General features: G+C 49.1%; 2 protein-coding genes across 7 annotated transcripts in view; one reads left to right on the forward strand and one right to left on the reverse strand.

Moving 5' to 3' along the window:
* Positions 1-11467, forward strand: DSTN (destrin, actin depolymerizing factor). The gene is made up of 4 exons (XM_021540257.3): positions 1-72; positions 8394-8701; positions 8941-9017; positions 10111-11467. Exons 1-4 carry the CDS (start codon positions 70-72, stop codon positions 10218-10220), a joined length of 498 nt encoding a protein of 165 aa, XP_021395932.1. The 5' UTR covers positions 1-69; the 3' UTR covers positions 10221-11467.
* The window catches only part of RRBP1 (ribosome binding protein 1), a 26869-nt gene continuing 19012 nt past the window's right edge, over positions 11252-19108 (reverse strand). For 3 of the 6 annotated variants that reach the window (XM_021540255.4, XM_021540254.4, XM_031504281.3), the window contains 4 exons: positions 18765-18848; positions 17157-17240; positions 16617-16715; positions 11252-15741 (listed from right to left, as the gene is read on the reverse strand). In XM_021540255.4, coding sequence (XP_021395930.2) covers positions 15703-15741; positions 16617-16715; positions 17157-17240; positions 18765-18848 — 306 coding nt within the window. In that variant the 3' untranslated portion in view covers positions 11252-15702. Of the gene's footprint in view, positions 15742-16018; positions 16163-16616; positions 16716-17156; positions 17241-18085; positions 18185-18764; positions 18849-19108 lie in introns of all 6 variants that reach the window. The other 3 variants (XM_085575774.1, XM_077781954.2, XM_085575775.1) reach the window with 2 other exon arrangements.

A 19108-nucleotide genomic window follows, 5' to 3' on the forward strand; every position in this document is an offset into this window, starting at 1 on the left:
CAGACTGCCGAGGGAGCCGCCGCCGCCGCACCGCGCTCCGCAGCCCGCCCGCCGCGCCCCGCCGACGCCATGGTAGGCACCGCGCGCCGCCGCAGGGGCCCTTGGCTTCTCCGTCTCCCGCCTCCGCCTTCATCCCTGGGGGGAAAAAGGGGGGAGGGGGGCAGCGGTACCGCCCGCCGCATCCCGGCCGGCGCTCTGGCTGGCGGCGCCGCTGTGCCTGGCAATATCGCGCCCCCTTTTTCTTCTCCTTCCCTTTCTCCCGGTCCTTCCCGTTCGCCTTTGAACTTGACGCGGCGGATTCGTTCTCCTCCTTTCCCCCCCGCCCCCATCCCGCCATGAGGCGACGGAAGGTTACTCCCACCCCGCCTTGAAGCGATGGAACTGTCCTCCTTGCCTCCCCCCGCCGTTAAGTAGTGGTACGCTCCGCGTCGCACACAGGCGCTGGGGGCGGGCGCGTCCATTGGGCCCTGGGAGGGGGGGTTGGTGAGGAGCGAGGGCGCGGCGGGAAAGGGCCGCGGCGGGGCGGGGGGGCTGTTGGCGGCACCTCCCGCCGCCGCAGGGCGCGGCCGGCAGGGGACGGGGGGCGGCGGCCCGGCCGCTCCCCGCGAGGGGCTGGCTGCGAGGGGGTCGCAGCCTCGCTGGAAGGCGCCGGGCGGGGCTGGTGGGAGCCCGCCCTTCCTCCGTGGCCGGGGGCTGCCCTGCTCGCGTGGAAGCGCGACCGCCGCCTCGGTCCCGGCGGGAGCCATCTTCCCACGGCCCGGGGGCGCGGGCCTGGCCTAGAAACCGGCGGCGGCTCCGGGGCCAGCACGGGCCCTCCCAGCGCCCCCCGCCGCCGGGCCCGGCCGGAGCCCGCAGCGCTGGTGGCGGACAAAAGGGGGAAGCGGAACTCGCGGAGGGGAATCGCTGATTGTAAAAAAACAGGGTGTCGCAGCGGCCGCTCGAGAAAGCTGAAATTTTGAGGTAGTTGCTGCAAGGACTTGAGGGTTTTTTTTCTGTTTTGCTTCTCCGCACAGTGCTGAAAACATTCATCTAAGGCATAACGCTGGAAGCAAAGGACCAAAAAAGTATTAAGCATTCGCACTGATTTGCTTGTGTTTCGTGGCTTTCAAAAAAAAAAGAAGTGTTAGGGCTCTCCTTGCATAAGTGGGGCAGAATAGACCAAAAACATGATCAGTTTCATTCTATATGCTTTGCCCATGCTCGGAATTTGCATCCTCGTTTAAATCGGGAGACAGAGGTTGGCAAATTTGCCTCAATTATTAGCTCATGCAGTTTTAATTGCTGCCCTGTTTTTGCTTGAGTCATGCACAAGCACTTGTCCAGCAACACGCACTAGCCTGGGTTATTTACCTGTATTAGAGGTGTTAAATATTGAGGCCTTCCCTTAGTATTTACCGGTAGTTCATTGAACATGTGGTATATCTGGGAAATAAATTTTTGGTCCGTAGGGCTAGCAGACAGGATGTACTGCTAATGTCCCTGCTTTCTCCAACACCCAAGCTGGAGCATCTGTGGCTGGTCTGCAGCATGGAGCAGAGCTGATGGGAATTGCAGATGAAGCTGCTAAAAAGTCTGATGAGACTCACAGCTCTTGTTGAAAGGAGGCTTGTCTCAACAAGCCAGCTACCACCTCTGCAGTATGCAAACCTAGTTAAGTGTGACTACTCAGTGTGTCAGGCTTCATCTTGCTTTGGAACCAGGGAATTCCCAAGTCAGTCAAAACTACTATTTCTCATAGTGATCTCCTTTTTGCAACAGGGTTTAAGTTGGCTTTTTTGAGAGGCTGCAAATGAACTTGGTTTTAGGCAGAGGGGAGGCCTTCTGGCAAAGTACAGTAGTGCCAGCGGGAGGGCATCCTTTGGTATCAAAAGAGCTTGGATTTTCAGCTTTTGTGTCTTGCCACAATGTTCAGTTTCTTTGCTGCTGGATTAAATGAGTCCAAGGTCTTTGGAGTACCGTGCAAATGATTTTTCTTGGTTGTTAGTCAGTGCTATTCCCAGATCTGTGTAATTACAAGGTACATATGCCTCATATACAAGATAACAGCCTCATAACAATTGGTGCTGCTGATGTCTGGCATGTTCCTACTGGTCTTGGCAGAATCACTATCAAGACGCTCCTGCTGGGTGCAATGGCTGACCTAAGAAATCCCGTGTGAGAGAGCCTGAATACAACCAGGACTTGCTTGAGAAGCTGTTCTCAGCCCTTTCCTCACCTGGTTGTTCAGTATTCACAGCAGTCTCCTCAGGAGAGGAGGATCCCTCAGTAACAAATATCAGGGATGCCCAGAGCTGGATGCCCAGAGCCTGATTTTGAGGGTGACATTTAAGCTTTAGGTTGCTATAGGTGCCTAGAGGGCCACAAAAAAAAATCTTGTAGGCGTTTGGGCTCATAACAGCTGATTTGTGTGCTGAATGTGTTTCTGAGAAGTTTTGATTTTCTGCAAGAAATTCCTGTTACACACCAGCTTCCACCTGTATTACCTTAAAAACTTACATTTCAGCACAGGAATGGGTGCTGCTTAAAACTTCTGCCCTGCTACTAGTGGCCACTGCAGTTCCTGGGTTTTTGGTACTGTTGCTGGGATTGCCTTTTGTGGGTATTGCTTGTTCTGCCTACCTTGATAATTGAATTGTGAGTGAACTTCATGGTGGCTTAGAGAAGGGGATAATTTCCTCTTTGGCTGAAAGCTGAAGAAAACCTTCAGGAATTTTTTAATAATTGTTTTTCTACTCATCTCTCCTTGTCTTGTCAGTAACGTTTCTTACTGTCAGGGTGGAAAAAATAAAAGCTGAATTGAGTTTTGGTTCTTTCCCTCACACCTTCCACCTGCCAAAAGAGACCAACTAATGCAAAATAAAAACTTGAGTCTAGCTAGCAAGATCTTTCTACAAGTGATACACAGATGTCTCTATACTTCTTGCTGGTTTATGGTGTGCAAATAATAGCCTCTTATACAACAGCAGTAAAAGGCTGTTAGTTCTGTTTCCTGTCAGCATTCAGATCCAAGTTGAAACCTTGACCTTTCAGATGTACAGGCTGTCCCCTGTAAATGGAGGTGGGTCTCTGTCCAGCTGTAGGTAAGCAGGGAATATGGGCTTTTCCAGACTCCTGAAGTCACTGGTGTTCCCACACTGTTGCTGGTCTCTGGGATGAAGTTAAAGTAGCTGCTCCTTGCATTTCCTCTTTGCGTTGCTGCCTTTCCTGCTCAGTAAAGTGGGAATGTTAACATCAGATGTGTTTTCCTGAGTGCTCACCAAGCAGTATTTAATATCTTTATCGTTTTGACCACCTACATTTTCAGTTGGCTTGTCGGCCTTAGGTGACACCTTTTCAGAGGCCCGATTTGGCAAAACTTTCAGCCAGGCTGTTGCTCTCCCTTTCTGCTAAGTGCTCCCACAACTACCTTGGCTTAGTTTTCCCCTCAAGTTGCTGGTGATGGCCCAGGACATTCCAGTGTGTGGCAGTGCAGGGGTCAGCTCTGTCCCTGAAGGGTGCTGTCCCAGACCAATTGGGTGGCAATAGGTTTAATTGAAAAAGTATTTATTGCAGAGATGTACTGTGACACATTAGTGAGTCAGAAGGAAATGCCACATGGCTCCACAGGCAGCTCTGGCAGTGGCAGGGAATTTCGGAGGTAGATAGGAGGGAGGGTAAGCCAGGCATGGGGGAAAAGGGTTTGCTGAAGAAACTAACAAACAAATACAGGCCAATAATGTGACCAGCAAACATGGGAGCACAGTGTTCTCAAATCTGCCCTTGCAGTTAAACAAGGCATGTTTTAATACATTCTTGGTGTCAGATCCTGGAAAAAATTGATGATGCTTTTCCAAGGAGCAAAAGTTTCCACTTGAGTAGCTGCGGATAGTTCACCCTGATGAGTACAATGTTTGTGCGTGGTTCCCAGATAAAACAAGTCAGGAACTGCATCTTGGAATGTCTCTGGAGATAATGCATGCATGGGCACCACTATGGAGAGTTCTTCGGCCCTAATCACAGGAGGGAAAACAGACAGTCTGCAATTCTCAAGACTTAAATTTAGTCCTTCGAATTTGTCTTGAGGCAAAAACTAAGTCATTAGTTTAAGGTCTTAGCTGTCTTAGAGTTGAGGAAAACAAAAACTCTTCTTAGGTAAATTATTTTAAGTATTTAAGAAAAATACTGGTGCTCACACTATTCACTTCCTAACAAAAGAGAAGTTGAAATTCATTGTGTCAGAATTGTGTTATAGTGCAGGCTCACTACGAATCCAGTTTAGCAGGTGTCTGGCATGTCTCTCACTCCTGAAATGGCTTTTCTGTATGTGGGCCTTTCTTGAGAAAGCTTTGGATTATTCTTCAGTCTTCCCCATTTTAGATTAAATTTCAGTTTGGCTACTTGGCAATGGAGGCAAAATGTTGGGAGCTCTTAGTGGAGGCAGCTGGGCTCCCTCTTCGGGCTGCTGGAGGGAGGGCATTGTGCTCTCCCAAGACTTGTGCAGAGCTTTGCACTTGAGGCAAGAGCGAGGCTCTGTGAACAAGAGCTGCTGTGTTCCTGCAGTGCCTGCTGACGAGGCAGTGAAGGCAGCCCTTGCCTCAGGTGCCTGCAGCAGGCTGTGTGAGATCCAGAGGGGACACTGCCAGAAGTGCCTTGGGATCATGGGTGAGGGGCTCAGCCCCCAGCACGTGCTGTGTCTGCAGCAGCTGCATGGACGTGCTGCGGGACAACTCACTTGTGCTGATTGCCTCAGAGAAACTTGCTCTGTCTCTTCTTTCCTGAATATCTCCCTGAGTGTGCTGTCCTGGCATCGTTTTCCCATGTGGTAATTAGGTGGCTTGCCTGGTTGCTGCTGCTTTGCTGCAATTAAGGGTCTGTCCCCTACAGTGAAATACCACCAGCTGGCTGATGGTCATGGATCCCACAAGTGCCTGCAGTATGTGCTGCTCACTGAAACAACTCCTGTGTGCCAGTCCAGAGCTGGCTAACTGCTTCCATGCTGGGAAAGGAATAGGACCAGGCTGGCTGCTGGAGCTCTACAGTGTTCAAGCCACAATGCACAAAATAATAACCAATGTGCTGTATTGACTCCTCTGAGCAGAGCTATATCTGGCCAAAGAGGGAAAATCCAGACTAACAAGTGTTTACTCTATCATTACTGGGAGGGTGGAGGCTTCTCACCAGCTCTTCTTCTGGACAAGGCAGCAGGGATGAGGTTAAAGTGTCGCTTAAGTACACATATTTAGAGTCTGGAATTTCTCCTTGTTCCAGTGCTCTTAGAAGTCATCCTGTTGCTGTTCTACACAGAGTGGTTGCAGCCACCTTAAAACAAAAGCTGCCTGGGGTTTGAGTTTTTTCCTTTTTAAGTATGTTTGTGAAGCTATTTGTGGCTGGTACAGGCCCAGGGTTGAAGAGGGAGCCCTGCAGTTATGACAGTAGATGCTCTTTTCGGAGGGAATTCGTTTGTTGCACTGTCTCATCTCAGCCCATACTGTAACACAGCTATAGGGTGTTCTCAGATGGAACAAATCTACATTGTCCCTGGCAACACAATGGCTGCTAATGTCAGCTTGTGTGATGAATCCAGGGGTTGTACAGCAGCTGTGAAAAGGAGTAGTACCAGCTACTAACAGCCTTTTGCTTTGGAAAGCTAAAAAATCCACTTGTCACTATTGTCCCTTTAGCTGCTGGTCAGTCCCAGTTATCAGCTGAAGTTTTACAGTGAATTTTGAGTTTCAAGACTAAATATTTTCAATATTTTTGGAATCTGAACTGACTTGCCAGCAGTGTTCAGATTCTTTTTAAAGAAACAACTTGTCTCCTGACTTGGAGACATGTTTCTGGCTGTGTAGTAGCACAAGCAAATGCACATGACTGCACAGTTTGCATCAACCTGCAGCTCTATTGCTGCTGCTTCTGGCTCTAAGCTGAGCATTAACCTGTGCTTTCAAAGTTAACATGACTTGGTGCAAGGGAATTATTTGTTGTAGTGTTTGAGCAATACTCAAGAATTGACAAAGATAAAGGTAGGTGACATGTACTGCTTTTTCATTATAAATACCATGCCAGTTCAGACTTTTCTGTGCATTTTCTAAGAACCTTGAGGGGTGTTGTGGCTAAAACTCAAGTCTTGCCACCCATTGCCAGCTACTGAGGTACCATTAGTTAGAAAATAAACGTCGGGGAGGAAAAAGCTTCTCTTGAGTTCACTGTGGATTTGTCTTTAGTGAATGATGAAATAGCTGTAGTTCTTGTTTGCTTTATTAGGTTAACTTTGTGTTATTCAGAGTCTTCCCAAAAAGGCTCTTGCCCACACCAAACACTGGGACAGGAGGAGAAAGACCTTTATTCCTCATTAGCTCTCAGTCACACTCTGACAAAGTACAGTGTCTCTGTATGGAGGAGGTGACTGGAATGAGTCATTTTGAGTCCATGTTTGCACTGTAGCTTGAATTTATCCTGAAATAGGCTTTCTCCATGTACTTTCCTCACCTTATTGGTGATATGCAGAAGGATGTCTGCCTGCCACACAGCTGAGGCATGGTGCCTGAATTGCTGTTCTCCTGTCCCAAAGTAAATGTAAGCAATTCTGCATAGGTTACCATTTCCAGACTGACCATGCATTGTAAATGTTGAGGGAGGTCCCCCTGTATTTAGGTAAACCCTGAGAAAGCACTGCTCTCCACCCTAAAGAAAAGCTGTCTCAGATTGCTGATGTATGAGATTGTCCTGGTTTTCTGTGACCAGCACTTGGGAGCTCTAGGTACCAAACTCCATAGTAATAGATTCTGCCAGCTGTGCCACCTCTCCTCACTAGGTTAGCTGGCTGTGCCAGCCACTCAGAGTTACAGGAGGAAGGATTTTGGTAGAAAGAGGAGGATCTAGGCTTATCTGAGGTCCTCTGTGGTAGGCACTAATCAACACTTTAAAAAAACCCATACATTAAAGGAGGTGTCCATTCCATAACTGTATTTCAAGGACAGCCTGAGCAGGTCCCCTGCACCTCTGTCCCTCTGGTTTTGCACCTGAACTCTGCTGTTCCTTAAAAATACAAAAAAAAATCACTTGAGCTCACATCTGGGGCTGAAGATAAGTTTTAAAAAATAAGAATAGCCTTTAGCTTTTTTGAGTGGTGTATCTCACCTGCTGCTGTACCTGACTGTTGGTACTGCTAACTGTGCTCATAGCAGTGAGGTGTCATGGTTTACACAGAGGGAGGAAAGCAGTTTTCCTTCTGATAGATGGATATGAGTAATGTCATTTGAATTTGGGAGACAAAAAAGCAGTGAGGGAGGAAGCAGGATTCTAAAGGAATCTCATTGTTTATACCCTGTGTAGCATTTTGAACAGATTGAGTTTTACAGTACTGGACAGGCTTCAGTTTGGTCTTTACTGCTCTGGCCATGATGTCCTTCCAGCAGTGCCTGCTGGCTTCCCTCATTTGCAGTATTCACTCTTGCACAGCTGCTTTTAAACTTGGTGCAGTCTGACAACAAAACTCATGTGTAAATGCTTCTACTTCCCACTTTTTTTTCCTCTCTCATTCCCAGAAAGGCATCAGACTGAAAATGCAGTTCAGCCTTTTGTCATTCTTGCTAGGTCTTGTCCTCTTTATGCTGTGCAGCTGCCTTTACATCAGATTGATAATGCTGCATTTGCACCTCTTGTTCCAGCTTACACAGGGGAATACGATACCACTCACTACAGGTTCCCAGCTGACTCCAAGGTGGGGGAGAAATATTGGGAAGGGTTGAGCTTGCTTTAAAAACTGCTGGAGTAGGTGCTGAGAAGAAGAGACTTTAACTGTTAAGACTTGCAAATTCTCTATTTGAAATACTGAATTCAGAGCAACTTCCCAAAGTTGGTTTGTTCAGATAAAAACTACCACCACAATCCCAGTACCCCACTACATTTCCCTTGATCCCTAAACTAAGTCCATGTGACAAGTATGGAATTTGGCCAGCTTTACCTCTGTTCCTAAAGCTGCTAGCAAGCATGCTGGAAATGGCTGGGAAACTTTGCAGAGAAGATCCTTATGGGCTTGTCCAGCCAGCCTGAAAAGGGGAAGAAAATTAAGTTGCTGTAATGCCAAAGGATCTGCCACAACTGAATCTCAAAGAACAAGGGGCTGGCATGCCTGTAAAACTCTCCCAAAACAATGTTCTGGTGTAAGTGGGATTCTGCCTTCTTTGGAATAGTTTTTGGTTTGGCAGCTGGCTGTGGGCAGCAGCGAGACTCCAGATTCTTTACTTGGCTTTGGTAAAGAGGGACTGCAACCTTTTCTGATGAGACTCTCATGGCACAAGTGACTTTGCAAAAATCTGTTGTTTTCTAGCCTTGGATTTAAGGCGGTGCCATAATGTAGCTGGGAAAATTAGGGGTGGAAGGCCTGAAGGTGTTTGCTGTGGTCTTTGCAGGCCTCCGGAGTACAAGTGGCCGATGAGGTGTGCCGTATCTTCTACGACATGAAAGTGCGGAAGTGTTCCACGCCGGAGGAAATCAAGAAGAGGAAGAAGGCTGTCATCTTCTGCCTCAGTCCAGACAAAAAGTGCATTATTGTGGAGGAAGGTAAAGAGATTCTGGTGGGAGATGTCGGAGTGACAGTCACCGACCCTTTCAAGCACTTTGTGCAGATGCTTCCTGAGAAAGATTGTCGCTATGCCTTGTATGATGCAAGCTTCGAGACCAAGGAGTCCAAAAAAGAAGAGCTGATGTTTTTCTTGTGGTAAGCCACCTTCCCAACTCTCTCATTCCTAACATGCAGTCCAGGCTGTATGGGTGAGGTCTCAGCATTTGTATTGCCCAGGCTGGGAAAATGGCAGGCTTAAAGTGAGCTGGGCAGCCTGATGCCTGTATTCTGGAGCCATGAGATGTTCCACTTGCCTATGGTGGGTAAGATCCTGCTTCTGTCTGGGGTGGATATTCAGTGTCACTGATGTCACTCTCTGTGGTGTCTCCCCCTAGGGCACCAGAACAAGCACCTCTCAAAAGTAAGATGATCTACGCAAGCTCCAAGGATGCAATCAAAAAGAAGTTTCAAGGTATGTAATACAGCTAATGCTCCTAACTCTGTTCTGTCCCTGGAGTACACAGCAAGGCTTAATTAGTTTAGATTTTGGAGGGTTTATTGTTGTTGTTGTTTTGATATACTAGTGAGAAGTGAAGTATCATGTGACAGAGCTAAAATGCGCTCTGGCACAAATTTACATTATCTGACAAAATTTCAGAGGCACTAGGACAGTGCTCAGGACACGAGCAGGTTTTGCAATGTGTGATGGACAATATGAGCAGCACATCTGCACCATACAGGCTAGAAACCCTAAGATTCATAACACAGCGCTGGATTTTGTGCAGAGCTGCCTCAGTGGCAGAGTACTTTCATCCCTGTGTCTGTTAAAATGCAGTCTCATAAATTTACTATGCTGTAAGTCAGTCTGGCTGATAGCCAGGTAGCACTCTTCAGCTCGTCAGGCTGCACTGGGCCAAAATCTTGCACTGTGCAAGACTGACAAGATCTTTGTGCAGCAGTGCCAGCTTTCACAGGATGGCTTGCCCAGGGACTGGAATTGCCATGGGAATACGTTGTGTGCTGCACATGTGGAAATTGAGAAAAAGAAATCCTAAGGAAATTCTGCTTTTCGCCATATTAGGCAGACATGGGTTGGGCTCCCAGCCTTAAAAAGGAAAAAGGAAGCACTGCTGGTTGAGTAGCGCAGCTCTCAGTCTCTGCCTCTCAGGTTTGCAGTGTGATGCTCTCGGCCACCTCCACAGAGGCGGCGGGAGCCGAGTGAGCCCTCTCTTCGTGTTTGCCTGGAGCTCCCTCCCCTGCTGTATCCAGGGCAGCACAAGAAATGAGGGATTTGCTCTAAGAGCCTGCCATGAAAGGCCAACACCTGAGCACTGAGCTAGTGACAAATTTCTCCCTTCGTGTCCCTTCAGTGACATTTGGTGTGCAGCCAGATGTCTCCTGGGATATGTCAGGGAAAAGCCATCAAATTCTCTAAGCTAAGGCAGGACTTGTCTGCTTGAGTGACTGGATTGCTTCTTCTAATATTACTACCAGGTATGTTTCTTTGATTGCTTACCAGCATGTTGAAATACTGCATTATTGAGTGTTTTGCCTCTGTTTTTTAGGCATAAAGCATGAATGCCAAGCAAATGGGCCAGAGGACCTGAACCGAGCTTGCATTGCTGAGAAGCTAGGAGGCTCCCTAGTCGTAGCTTTTGAAGGAAGTCCCGTGTAGATGTCATACAGTGCCACAACTCTACAAGCATTCCGTGTTTTAATAGATCAGTTATATAAAGCAAACATTCTAGGCAAGGGTTTCACTAACAGTAGGGAAGCTGTCTTGTAGAATAAAGTAGATTTTGGAGATGTAGCTCGTATGTACAAATGACCCTAAATAAATCAAATTAAGGATTTATCTTGGTGTATTAATATTTGCATTGGTTGTCCAGCCCAGTACTGTCCCCAATGGATTAACACTAAAGGTCTCCAAAAATTTGAATAGTGTATCATGAAAGGTGGAGAGGCAAGAACGATCTGGTTCCTGTTTTTGCTTTTCTGCATAGTATCAAGCAAAATTCAAAAACATTCCCCTGTAACCATTTAAGACAAAACTTAAAACCTGTAGTTTAACTTCAGCTAAAGCAACCTGTTAGCACCAAAACTGGGTTAAATTCTTAGTGCTTGCAGTTGCAGAGCTGTACTAAAAAAGCCTAATTATGCAGCTAGACGTAAAACAGACACACTTTTTCTGGAGAAGTAGTCCTAATCCACTCTCTTATGAACTCACCCTGCAGTAGTAATATTTAAAGGTTCACTTGTTCTGGAGGTTCAATTTTCTTGTTATAAAGTGTCTTGAGGTCTCTTTCCTCCTGAGTGATTCTATAGAAATTGCTTTTTCTGTTGACACAGTTTAATTTAGGACTACCTTTCTCTAATATACACCAACTAGTGGATCAGATGCTTCTGAGGCTTTTATAAATGCATATTCTTATATCAGAGCTCTCCAGTTACAGGTAGTAAAACGAAAAGGAACCACAACTTAAAAAATGGTATTTTCAGCCCCAGTCTTTGGTCACTTGGTCCATTTGTCCATAATTACTATTGATTTAACTTAGTAGAACCAATCAGCCTGACTAATATGGCTTGATCTGGGCTTTTTGTCTGTTAGCTTCTTTAATTCTGTAGAAATGCATGGAAATATCACCTACTAGAAAGTCTGACCTGAAATGCCTTTTGTATGGGGGGTAGAAAACATTCCTGTGCCAGCTACAGAGATCTTAAAAGCTTCCATGTTTCATCAGTGGTTGATTAAAGCTGTTTCCTTTGTGTAATGTGTACATGGGAGTTGCATAGAGTTTTTTTGTATGTCTGTAGAGAAAAAGAAAAAAAAAACCAAAACCCTTAGCCTCCAGTGCATTACTGTGATATGTTCTGTGCGTGCCAAATTTGAACAGCCTAAATAAATGGGCTTTCCCTCCCCTGGGTCAGTGACTGATTGCTCTCCAGCCTCGGGATCAGGCCTCCTGCAGGGGGCTGGCATTGCTGGATCTGGGTAAGCACTTAGGGAGCTGCTGTGCCTTCTGCAGCGACTGCCCTGCTCTGCTCTGGGAAGCAGGAATGGGGAAACAGGCTGCAAGGAAGAGCTGGTGAAGCTGGAGGGATCTGGGGGGAAAGCAGGTTTGGCTCTGCAGTGTGTTCCCCTTTTGGCTCTGCATCCCCCTGCTTGCTGCAGGCTTCAGCTCACAAACAGCGCCTCTCTGTGCCTTTAGGCTTTGGGCCCAAATTCCCATTGGCTGGGGCCATCCTGGGAGCCATGTCCCTCTTTGCCATGTGTTGGTTGTTCTGCCCTGCTTTCCCCATGAGGACTGAGGGGGCTTTCTCTGGCAGGCCCATGGAGCCCAGGCAGTCACAGGATGGCCTCCCTCCCTGAGCTGTTCCCAGCTGTGCGGGGACAGAAAGCTGCAGTGTCCCCTCTGCTCCTGGCAGGGCAGTGCCAGCTGTGCTGCTGTGTCTGGGGGCCAGGGCAATAATGGGCCATTACCTAAATGAGCATGTGCCTCTCTGGCCAGGCTGTGTGGTTAAAGCCCTTCATTAAAGACAGGCATTGACTGACCACTCTGACTTGGCATCCGCGTGGGTCACAGGGCTGGGAGCACAAGGTTTCTGATGCAAAGGGACCCGTTGGAGTGCAGCTTCCTGATTCTGAGCAAAGCAAACTGGCCTGGATTCTGCTGGGGCTTCTAGCCTGTCTTTCAGTCAACTGGGGCCTCACTCAAGTGTGTAATGATCCTTATGAACAGCTCCTCCTTGCCCAGGTGTCTACAGTACTGATCTCTGTCCAAAGTCCAGGTGGATATAAGGAAACCAGTGTGACACACTGGGAGTGGTGCTGCCTGACAAACAAGGCAACTCCTAGCCAAGATCCAGCTGATCGCTGGTGCCTCCAGGCTGCAGGCATCTCTATCTAGCCCAGGTGATGCTGTGGTCACTTCTACCCAAGGTTTCCTTCCTTGGTCAGAAAATGGAGCAGGAGACACTGCAAAAGAGGTAGGATGTCAGACCTGTGAGGTAGGAGGGCATTTCCCACAATGTGAAAGCCCTTGGATCAGGGACTTGGGTTCAAAGTCTCAGAATCTTAATCCTAGAACTGATGATAAGAGGTGAACCTTTGGGCCTTGGCTGGGTGTGGTGCTATAGTTTCAGCCAACTGGAGAGCTTTTAGGATCCTCACAAAAAGTCCCAAAGTGTATTGATCTTTGTTCTCCAGAACTAACAGTAACTTAATCCTCAGAGCTACAGTGCTGTGGTCTTAGACACATTGTGGGGTTTGCTGGCCAAACTTCCCCCCTCAGGGTTATTTTTCCTGGTTTTCATGGGGATGAAGCTCTTGTGACTGTTTTTAAGTTTTCTCCCAGACCTAAAAAGGCAAGACAAGCAGGGAGGGACAACGTGATGAGTACTTCCTATAACTTGGCTGGTTGCTGGTGGGAGAAATCACTTCCTAACAGGGGCACGTGAAGAAAAAGGTGAAGGAGTTCAGGTGAGGGAGGCAGCTCAGTCACACAAGCTCAGCAGGAGTCATTCAGGTAGTGTGAACATTGTGAAGTACACATGCAGGCAATGGTTTCCCAAGCCATTTTTGTCTATTTGGCCTGTGAGAAGATGAGAACAGGAAATGGAGACTGATAATTCAGGCCTAAGTGTAAACAGTAGGCAGTGTAAATGTAATTTACAAGGAGGGCTAAATTGAGTGTCTTCAGCTGTGCCTTGATAAGCCCAGGTACCCAGGCTGAAAGGTAATTCCAGGCTTGGCTGAATCAGCAGAAGGATCCAGTGTTCTTATTCCAAGTCACTCCAGCTGAGCAATTTTTTGATCTTTATCAACAAAGGTACCTGCCTGCAGTGCTGGGGCTGCTCTGAGTCATGGGCTGACAAGTACAGTCTCCTGGGTCACTGTCCTGTAGGAAAGGAGGTGACTGGGTGGGCACATGGCAAAATCCCACCTGCTGTGGGGAAAGCAGGGGCTGGCCAGGCCTCAGCTCCGTGTGCTCTTGGGCAAGGCGTGGCTTTCTCCTGGCCCCTCAGGATGTCCTTCCCCTTCCATCAAGGTGCCAAGGGAATTTAAACATGGCAACAGTACCATTACACACGTAAAAAAGCCTGATAAATGTCTTTCCCCAAAAAGAGTTCTTTTATTTCAGCTTTGCTTCACAAGAACAGTCCTCTCTCTTCCTGAAACAGCCAGCTCGGTGTTGTGTGCCAGAAGGGCATGGTGTGCCCTGGGCCTGGGGACACTGGACCTGCTCTGGGGCAGCCTTTGGAGCCCCGCTGGAGCCAACCTGCTCCATGGTGCACTTGGAACACCGCCTGCCCTTCCTGCACTGTGCTACTTCTGTGGGCAGGCCTGGGTATGCTGTCTGCACAGGAGCTCACAATAAAGGAAAGAATTGTTGCAAAAGCAAACAACTGCAAAACCAAAGGAACTGCATCACTTCCCGGCACCTGTGGCTGCCGGGCCCTTCCTCCCCGTGGCTCCTGGGGGTGAGAGCCACCCTGCCATGCTCAACAGCTCCCTCCAGCCTGGGCCTCGAGTGGGGGTTTTGTGCAAGCCTGACACAATGCAGGCATTCCCTCACTTTCGGGGAGCTTCAGTCCAAGAGGTCAGGCATGCTGAGCTGTGGCAAGTGACTGCGCTGACAGGATGAGGTCACCAGTGGCCCTTGGTTCGTGCATTCCTCTACATCTGCCACACAGTCCAGGAAGATAATCCACACGCTAACCCTGGCTGTGGGGCAAAGGTCTGTTTCCTGAGTTTGTCCCCCTAGGATGGGGAGAGCAGCCCCTCTGCCACCTGTGCTGGGACAGGGAGAGGGGGACACACTCAAGGGTGGGGGCAGGGGTGGCTCTCAGCTCCCCATTTTCTTGGCCCTTTTTCTTACCTGGTCCCAGCTGAGGTACACACAGTCCTCCCCCACCTTTCATCATGGCCCCAAAAGTGCTGAGGGAGGGACAGGGTGTCCCAGTCCTATGAAGTCTCAGGTGTGCAGTACAGGGGTTGGTCACACACTGGCCTTCCCCAGGAAGAAAATGGAAGCAGGTCTGCCCCTCATCCTCCTTCCTGGCCTTGGCTCTTTGCAGACACTGGAGGAACTGAGGGGCCTTTTCCTCCCCTCTGTCAAAGTCTGCTGATGTCAGCACTGGGCTCAGCAGCTTTATTGTGGGGAGACAGGCACCAAACCGTCATGTGGCCTCTGCCATTTCCTAAGAAACCAGCTTGAAAATAAAAAAGGGAAAAAAACCCAATAAAAATAAAAATAAAAAAAAGGAAAGCAACAAGAAGAAAGAGCAGAGGGCTAAAGAGCCTGACAGTAACCAAGGGCCAGCACCACCACACAGCACCCACAGGGAGATTACAGGGGAGCATGAAGATTTAAAGCAAGTAGGAGGAATGGTCCCTGTCCCCACCATGCCTCTACTGCCATGGCAAAAGTGTTCATCCCTCTGCCAAACCCCACACAGTGACCCTGGACCATCAGTGGGAAAACACAGTGGGAATGAATAGTTTCTTTCCTTTGTGTGTAGTGAATAAAAACCAGGGGATGGCTTCTGTGAGGCAGTGACCCCCAAAGCTCTACCTGGATTGCAAACTTAAAAAATCCAACACAAACAAACCTCCAAGAAAAATAAAGTAAGGACAAGCTCTCTTCACTACATCATTTTAATTGCATCGACACCCAGAAATACACCTGCCAAGAGCCACCCACCCAAGAGGGCATCCTTCCATGGTGGGTCTTACTTTCACACTCCTTTCACTCAAAAAATAAACAAAAAAAAAAAAAAAGAAAAAATAAGGAAAAAATATATAATTATAATTGCACTGGTTGATGTACAAGCACAGTCTTCCCTTTTCACACACTGGTGGGTTCTGCTGGAACAGGAGGGTGAAGCCCCAGCATGTGCCTGGCGTGACCACAGCAGCTCCCCAGGAAACGAAGAGTTGTACAAAACAGTATGAAGATTTTCTTACAAACTGCAGTGTTTACTGGTTGGTTTTTTTTATAATTTTTTTGCATGTTTTCTTGTAAGTTTCAAAACTAGGTTTTGGGTCACTAATGGCTTGTATCTTTTATCTACAGTAAATTTAGCATAAATTTTTATTTTTAGGAATGTGTAAGGCATTTTGGTAAGTTAACCGTAAGGTCCAGAGTGAAGATTCATCAAACTGAAGTCCCTTCCTTTGAACTGTCCTCTTTCCCCTGGAGAACAAAAAAAGAAGTGGGTTACTCAGCTGGGCCTCACCCTTATTCTCATGGCAGCTCAAAGCCCAAAGCATTTTCAGATGGGCCAGGTCCTGCCTGTGGGGCAGGGAGGACCTTGATCACCATCTTGTGCATTTCAGCTCTTCCCAAAAGCCACCCAAATGGTTTCTGGCAGCAATGACCACCTTGCCTCCACTATTAAACCCCTGCCTGCTGCACACTGCCCCAGGGCCTCCACCAGCATCAAAGGGAGGGACATGGCCACCACCAGTACCATTTCCTGAAGCTGTTCTTTCAACTTCTTCACCATTTCTCTCTCTTTGGCCAGCTGGTCCTGGGAAACCTTCAGTAGCTCCTGTAGTTTGGTTGCTGCCTGGCCCAGGTCCTTTGTTAATTTTTTTTCTTTTTCAAGTCTTTCCTACATGGCAGTCAAAAGAAGGCACCTGCCTGAGCCTCCCTTTGCCACCTGGTGACCTTACCCCCTTCAAAACACCTCAGGCCACCACGGGTCTGCACCAAGCTGTGTCACTGACCACAGGCCAGGAGAACACCCAGTCCCCACCTCCAACAGGGAGAACAGGCAGTCCCCAAAGCTCTCTCTGGCTCCCTGGAGATGCCGTGTGCTAGGACTGGATGGTTTCCCAGTGTGTGAAAAGCCCAGCCTGAGTGTTTGCTCAGGGCATCACACCGATCTCGGCCTGCAGGGATGCAGTGTCTGTGGCCCTGCTATCCTTCAGCCACACTGGAACTCTCAGCCCTCTCCTGCAGGGTACCCATGGGATGGGCCTTGCTCCTCAATCCTCAGAAATGACAAATCGTGCTCTTAGTCCTGCTCACATATGACTTGTGCTGTCATGGCGCAGCCAACTCACCTTGAGATGCTGGGCCTCCTCCTTGTCTGAAGCTGCTGCATGTTCAGCCAGTCTCAGCTTCTCCAGCTCTGCTTGCAAGCTGCGTGCTAAGCTCTGGGCCTGGGAAGGGACACACTAGGTGAGCACAGCATCTCCCACACATCCTGCTACAGCCATCCCCGAGTGCCCGCTGAGTGTGTCCTGCTGAAGAGTTGGGTGGTGCAGACACACAGGGCATTGCTTCCACCAGAGAGATGGCATTTCTCACTTGGAACAGCAGGAAACCCAGCTCAACCCATAACCCTCCAAGGAAAAAGCTGGCACAAGACCAGGGGGGACTGGGAGAGCTGAATTTGAGGGGCCAGTGATGCCACATGGCTTTAGCACGGCTGCTGTAAGAAGTCTTTCAGATGTGGGAGGGAACGTCTCACTGCTGTCTGAGGTGTGGACAGTGATGGGGAAAAGCCTTCAGAATAATTCTTCAAATTAATTCCTGGGCTTCATTAGCAGCCAAGAATCCAGGAAGGCTTTGCAAACAGTATCCTCCTTGCCCACACCCACCTCCTCCAGCTCCCGTGCCAGCTTTTGCCGCAGCATTTGCTCCTTCTCCGCCAGCGTTTCGTTCTGCTCCAGCTGGGTTTTCAACTGTGTTGAGAAGAGGGGAAAACACACAGAAATAACATTTTAAAAATATTCAAGAAATAAGCTAGCAGGGACATGACCAAGAGAGCTGGGCTGGATGGAAGAAATAAAATCCAAAGCTTTCCCCACAGCTCCAAAGGGCAATAGGTACAAGCATGAGGGGGGCCCTCTGCAGGGAGATTGCTGATGGCAAGCCTGGGGCCTGCCTTAGCACTATCCAATTTTGCTTGCTCCTCAGGCAGCACCAGCTGGGATGTGGGATGAGAGGCATGCCATAGAGAAAGATGTTCCTGGCAGGCCCCCATGACTGGGAGAAGGCTCCACAGTTAACAGGACTGAAGGAGAACGACAGAGCACTGCCACTGGTGAGAAGTGTCAGCCTGGAAGGGAACAGCTGCTGCTAATGCCCTCAGCCCAGCTGTGGCAGGACTTATGCAGCCTCTGTAATCCTAATCCTCCCTGGCTGGGAAGGGATCCTGGCACAGCTCTGTCAGGGTGTTGTCCCCTTCCTCTGAGGAGACTCTGAACCCCACAGGTCACTGCCACATGGCAGTGCTGGCCCAAGGGCTCTCAGCATCTCCTGCCTGCATCCCCCAAAGCTTGCCAGAGGGCTCCCAAGGGAAACAGCCTGCTGAAAGCCAACTGCTATGTTCCCTCTGGGAACAGGGCACATGGTTAATGGGGGAGGTGCTGGGCTGGCTGCCCCCCAGCACAGGATGTAACACACCACAGCTGTGACATCCCTGAGCAGAGTTGTGTGCAGTTCTCCATGCAGTAAGAGATGGTGACATATCTCTCATGTGGGATGTGGTTAAGGGTCAGAGCCTTCCCAGGAGTGGCCTCCCCACCCTCCCCTTGAGGGCTGCAGGCTCACTTGGCTCAGCTTGTAACCCCACTACTTCTCCCTCCTGTACGTGGGTCTTCACCTCACTCAGTTGCTGCCTGACCTGAGGGATGAGCAGCAAGCCTGGCTCAGTGACACATCCTTCACACAGCCTTCACACAAGCACACAGATAAAGCCTGACAGCTTTTTGGCTCACACACGAACTGGCATGCTTGGAAAACCACCTCAGCTTCTGCCAGAGCAGCACAGTGGTATCTGACCTGGGCAGCTGCAAGCTCAACAGCTCCCAGGGGTGCAGAGCAAATGATCCTACATGAATGGATGGATGGATGGATGGACAGATGGACGGACACCCAAACCCCTGCCCCAGGGTGGTGTTGTGGTGACAAGTGTCCAGTGGTGGGGCAGCTGGGTTTTTCTGCTACACACCAGCTTGAGCAAGCCTTGCTGCTCTCCCTTCCCTCCCACCCCATCACAGGAAGAAGGACAGGAAAATAAAAATCTCCTCCTGGGTCCGAGCAATCGCCTGTGCATGTGAGGTCCCCAGCAGCACCAGGTTAGCCCATGCAGTGGCTGTGCCTTCCTGCCCTCCCCCAGCCCACAGGAAGGGTGCTGGCCCCACAGCTGCTTTGCAAGCCAGCCCCAAGGACCCAGCAGGGCATTTCCCAGGGTCCCTCCTTACCAGAGCCAGCTCCTTGCTCTGCTTCTGTGTTTCAGTCTTTGCTGCCTCCAGCTGCTCCTGGGACTCTGACAAGAGCTGCCTCAGCTGCCAAGGAGGAAAAGAAAGGGAAAAAAACCCAACTCCCTTTATGCACTTGGTTTAGGAACTCTTTGGCCCAAGGAAGCTTTTTTATGATGCAACATCTTCCCAAAGAGGTCATGGTGTTATCACATGCTGATGTCTGCTCAAGCAAATACAGCCATGGGCCAGGTCTGTCTCACCTGAGCCACAGAAACCACACAGGCCACCTAGGAGCAGCAGACAGCACCTCCATGGAGATCTCCATGACCCATCACCCTGCCCAT

The sequence above is a fragment of the Lonchura striata genome, chromosome 3 (genome assembly GCF_050655825.1).
Source record: "Lonchura striata isolate lonStrDom1 chromosome 3, ASM5065582v1, whole genome shotgun sequence".
NCBI classification, from domain to species: domain Eukaryota; kingdom Metazoa; phylum Chordata; class Aves; order Passeriformes; family Estrildidae; genus Lonchura; species Lonchura striata.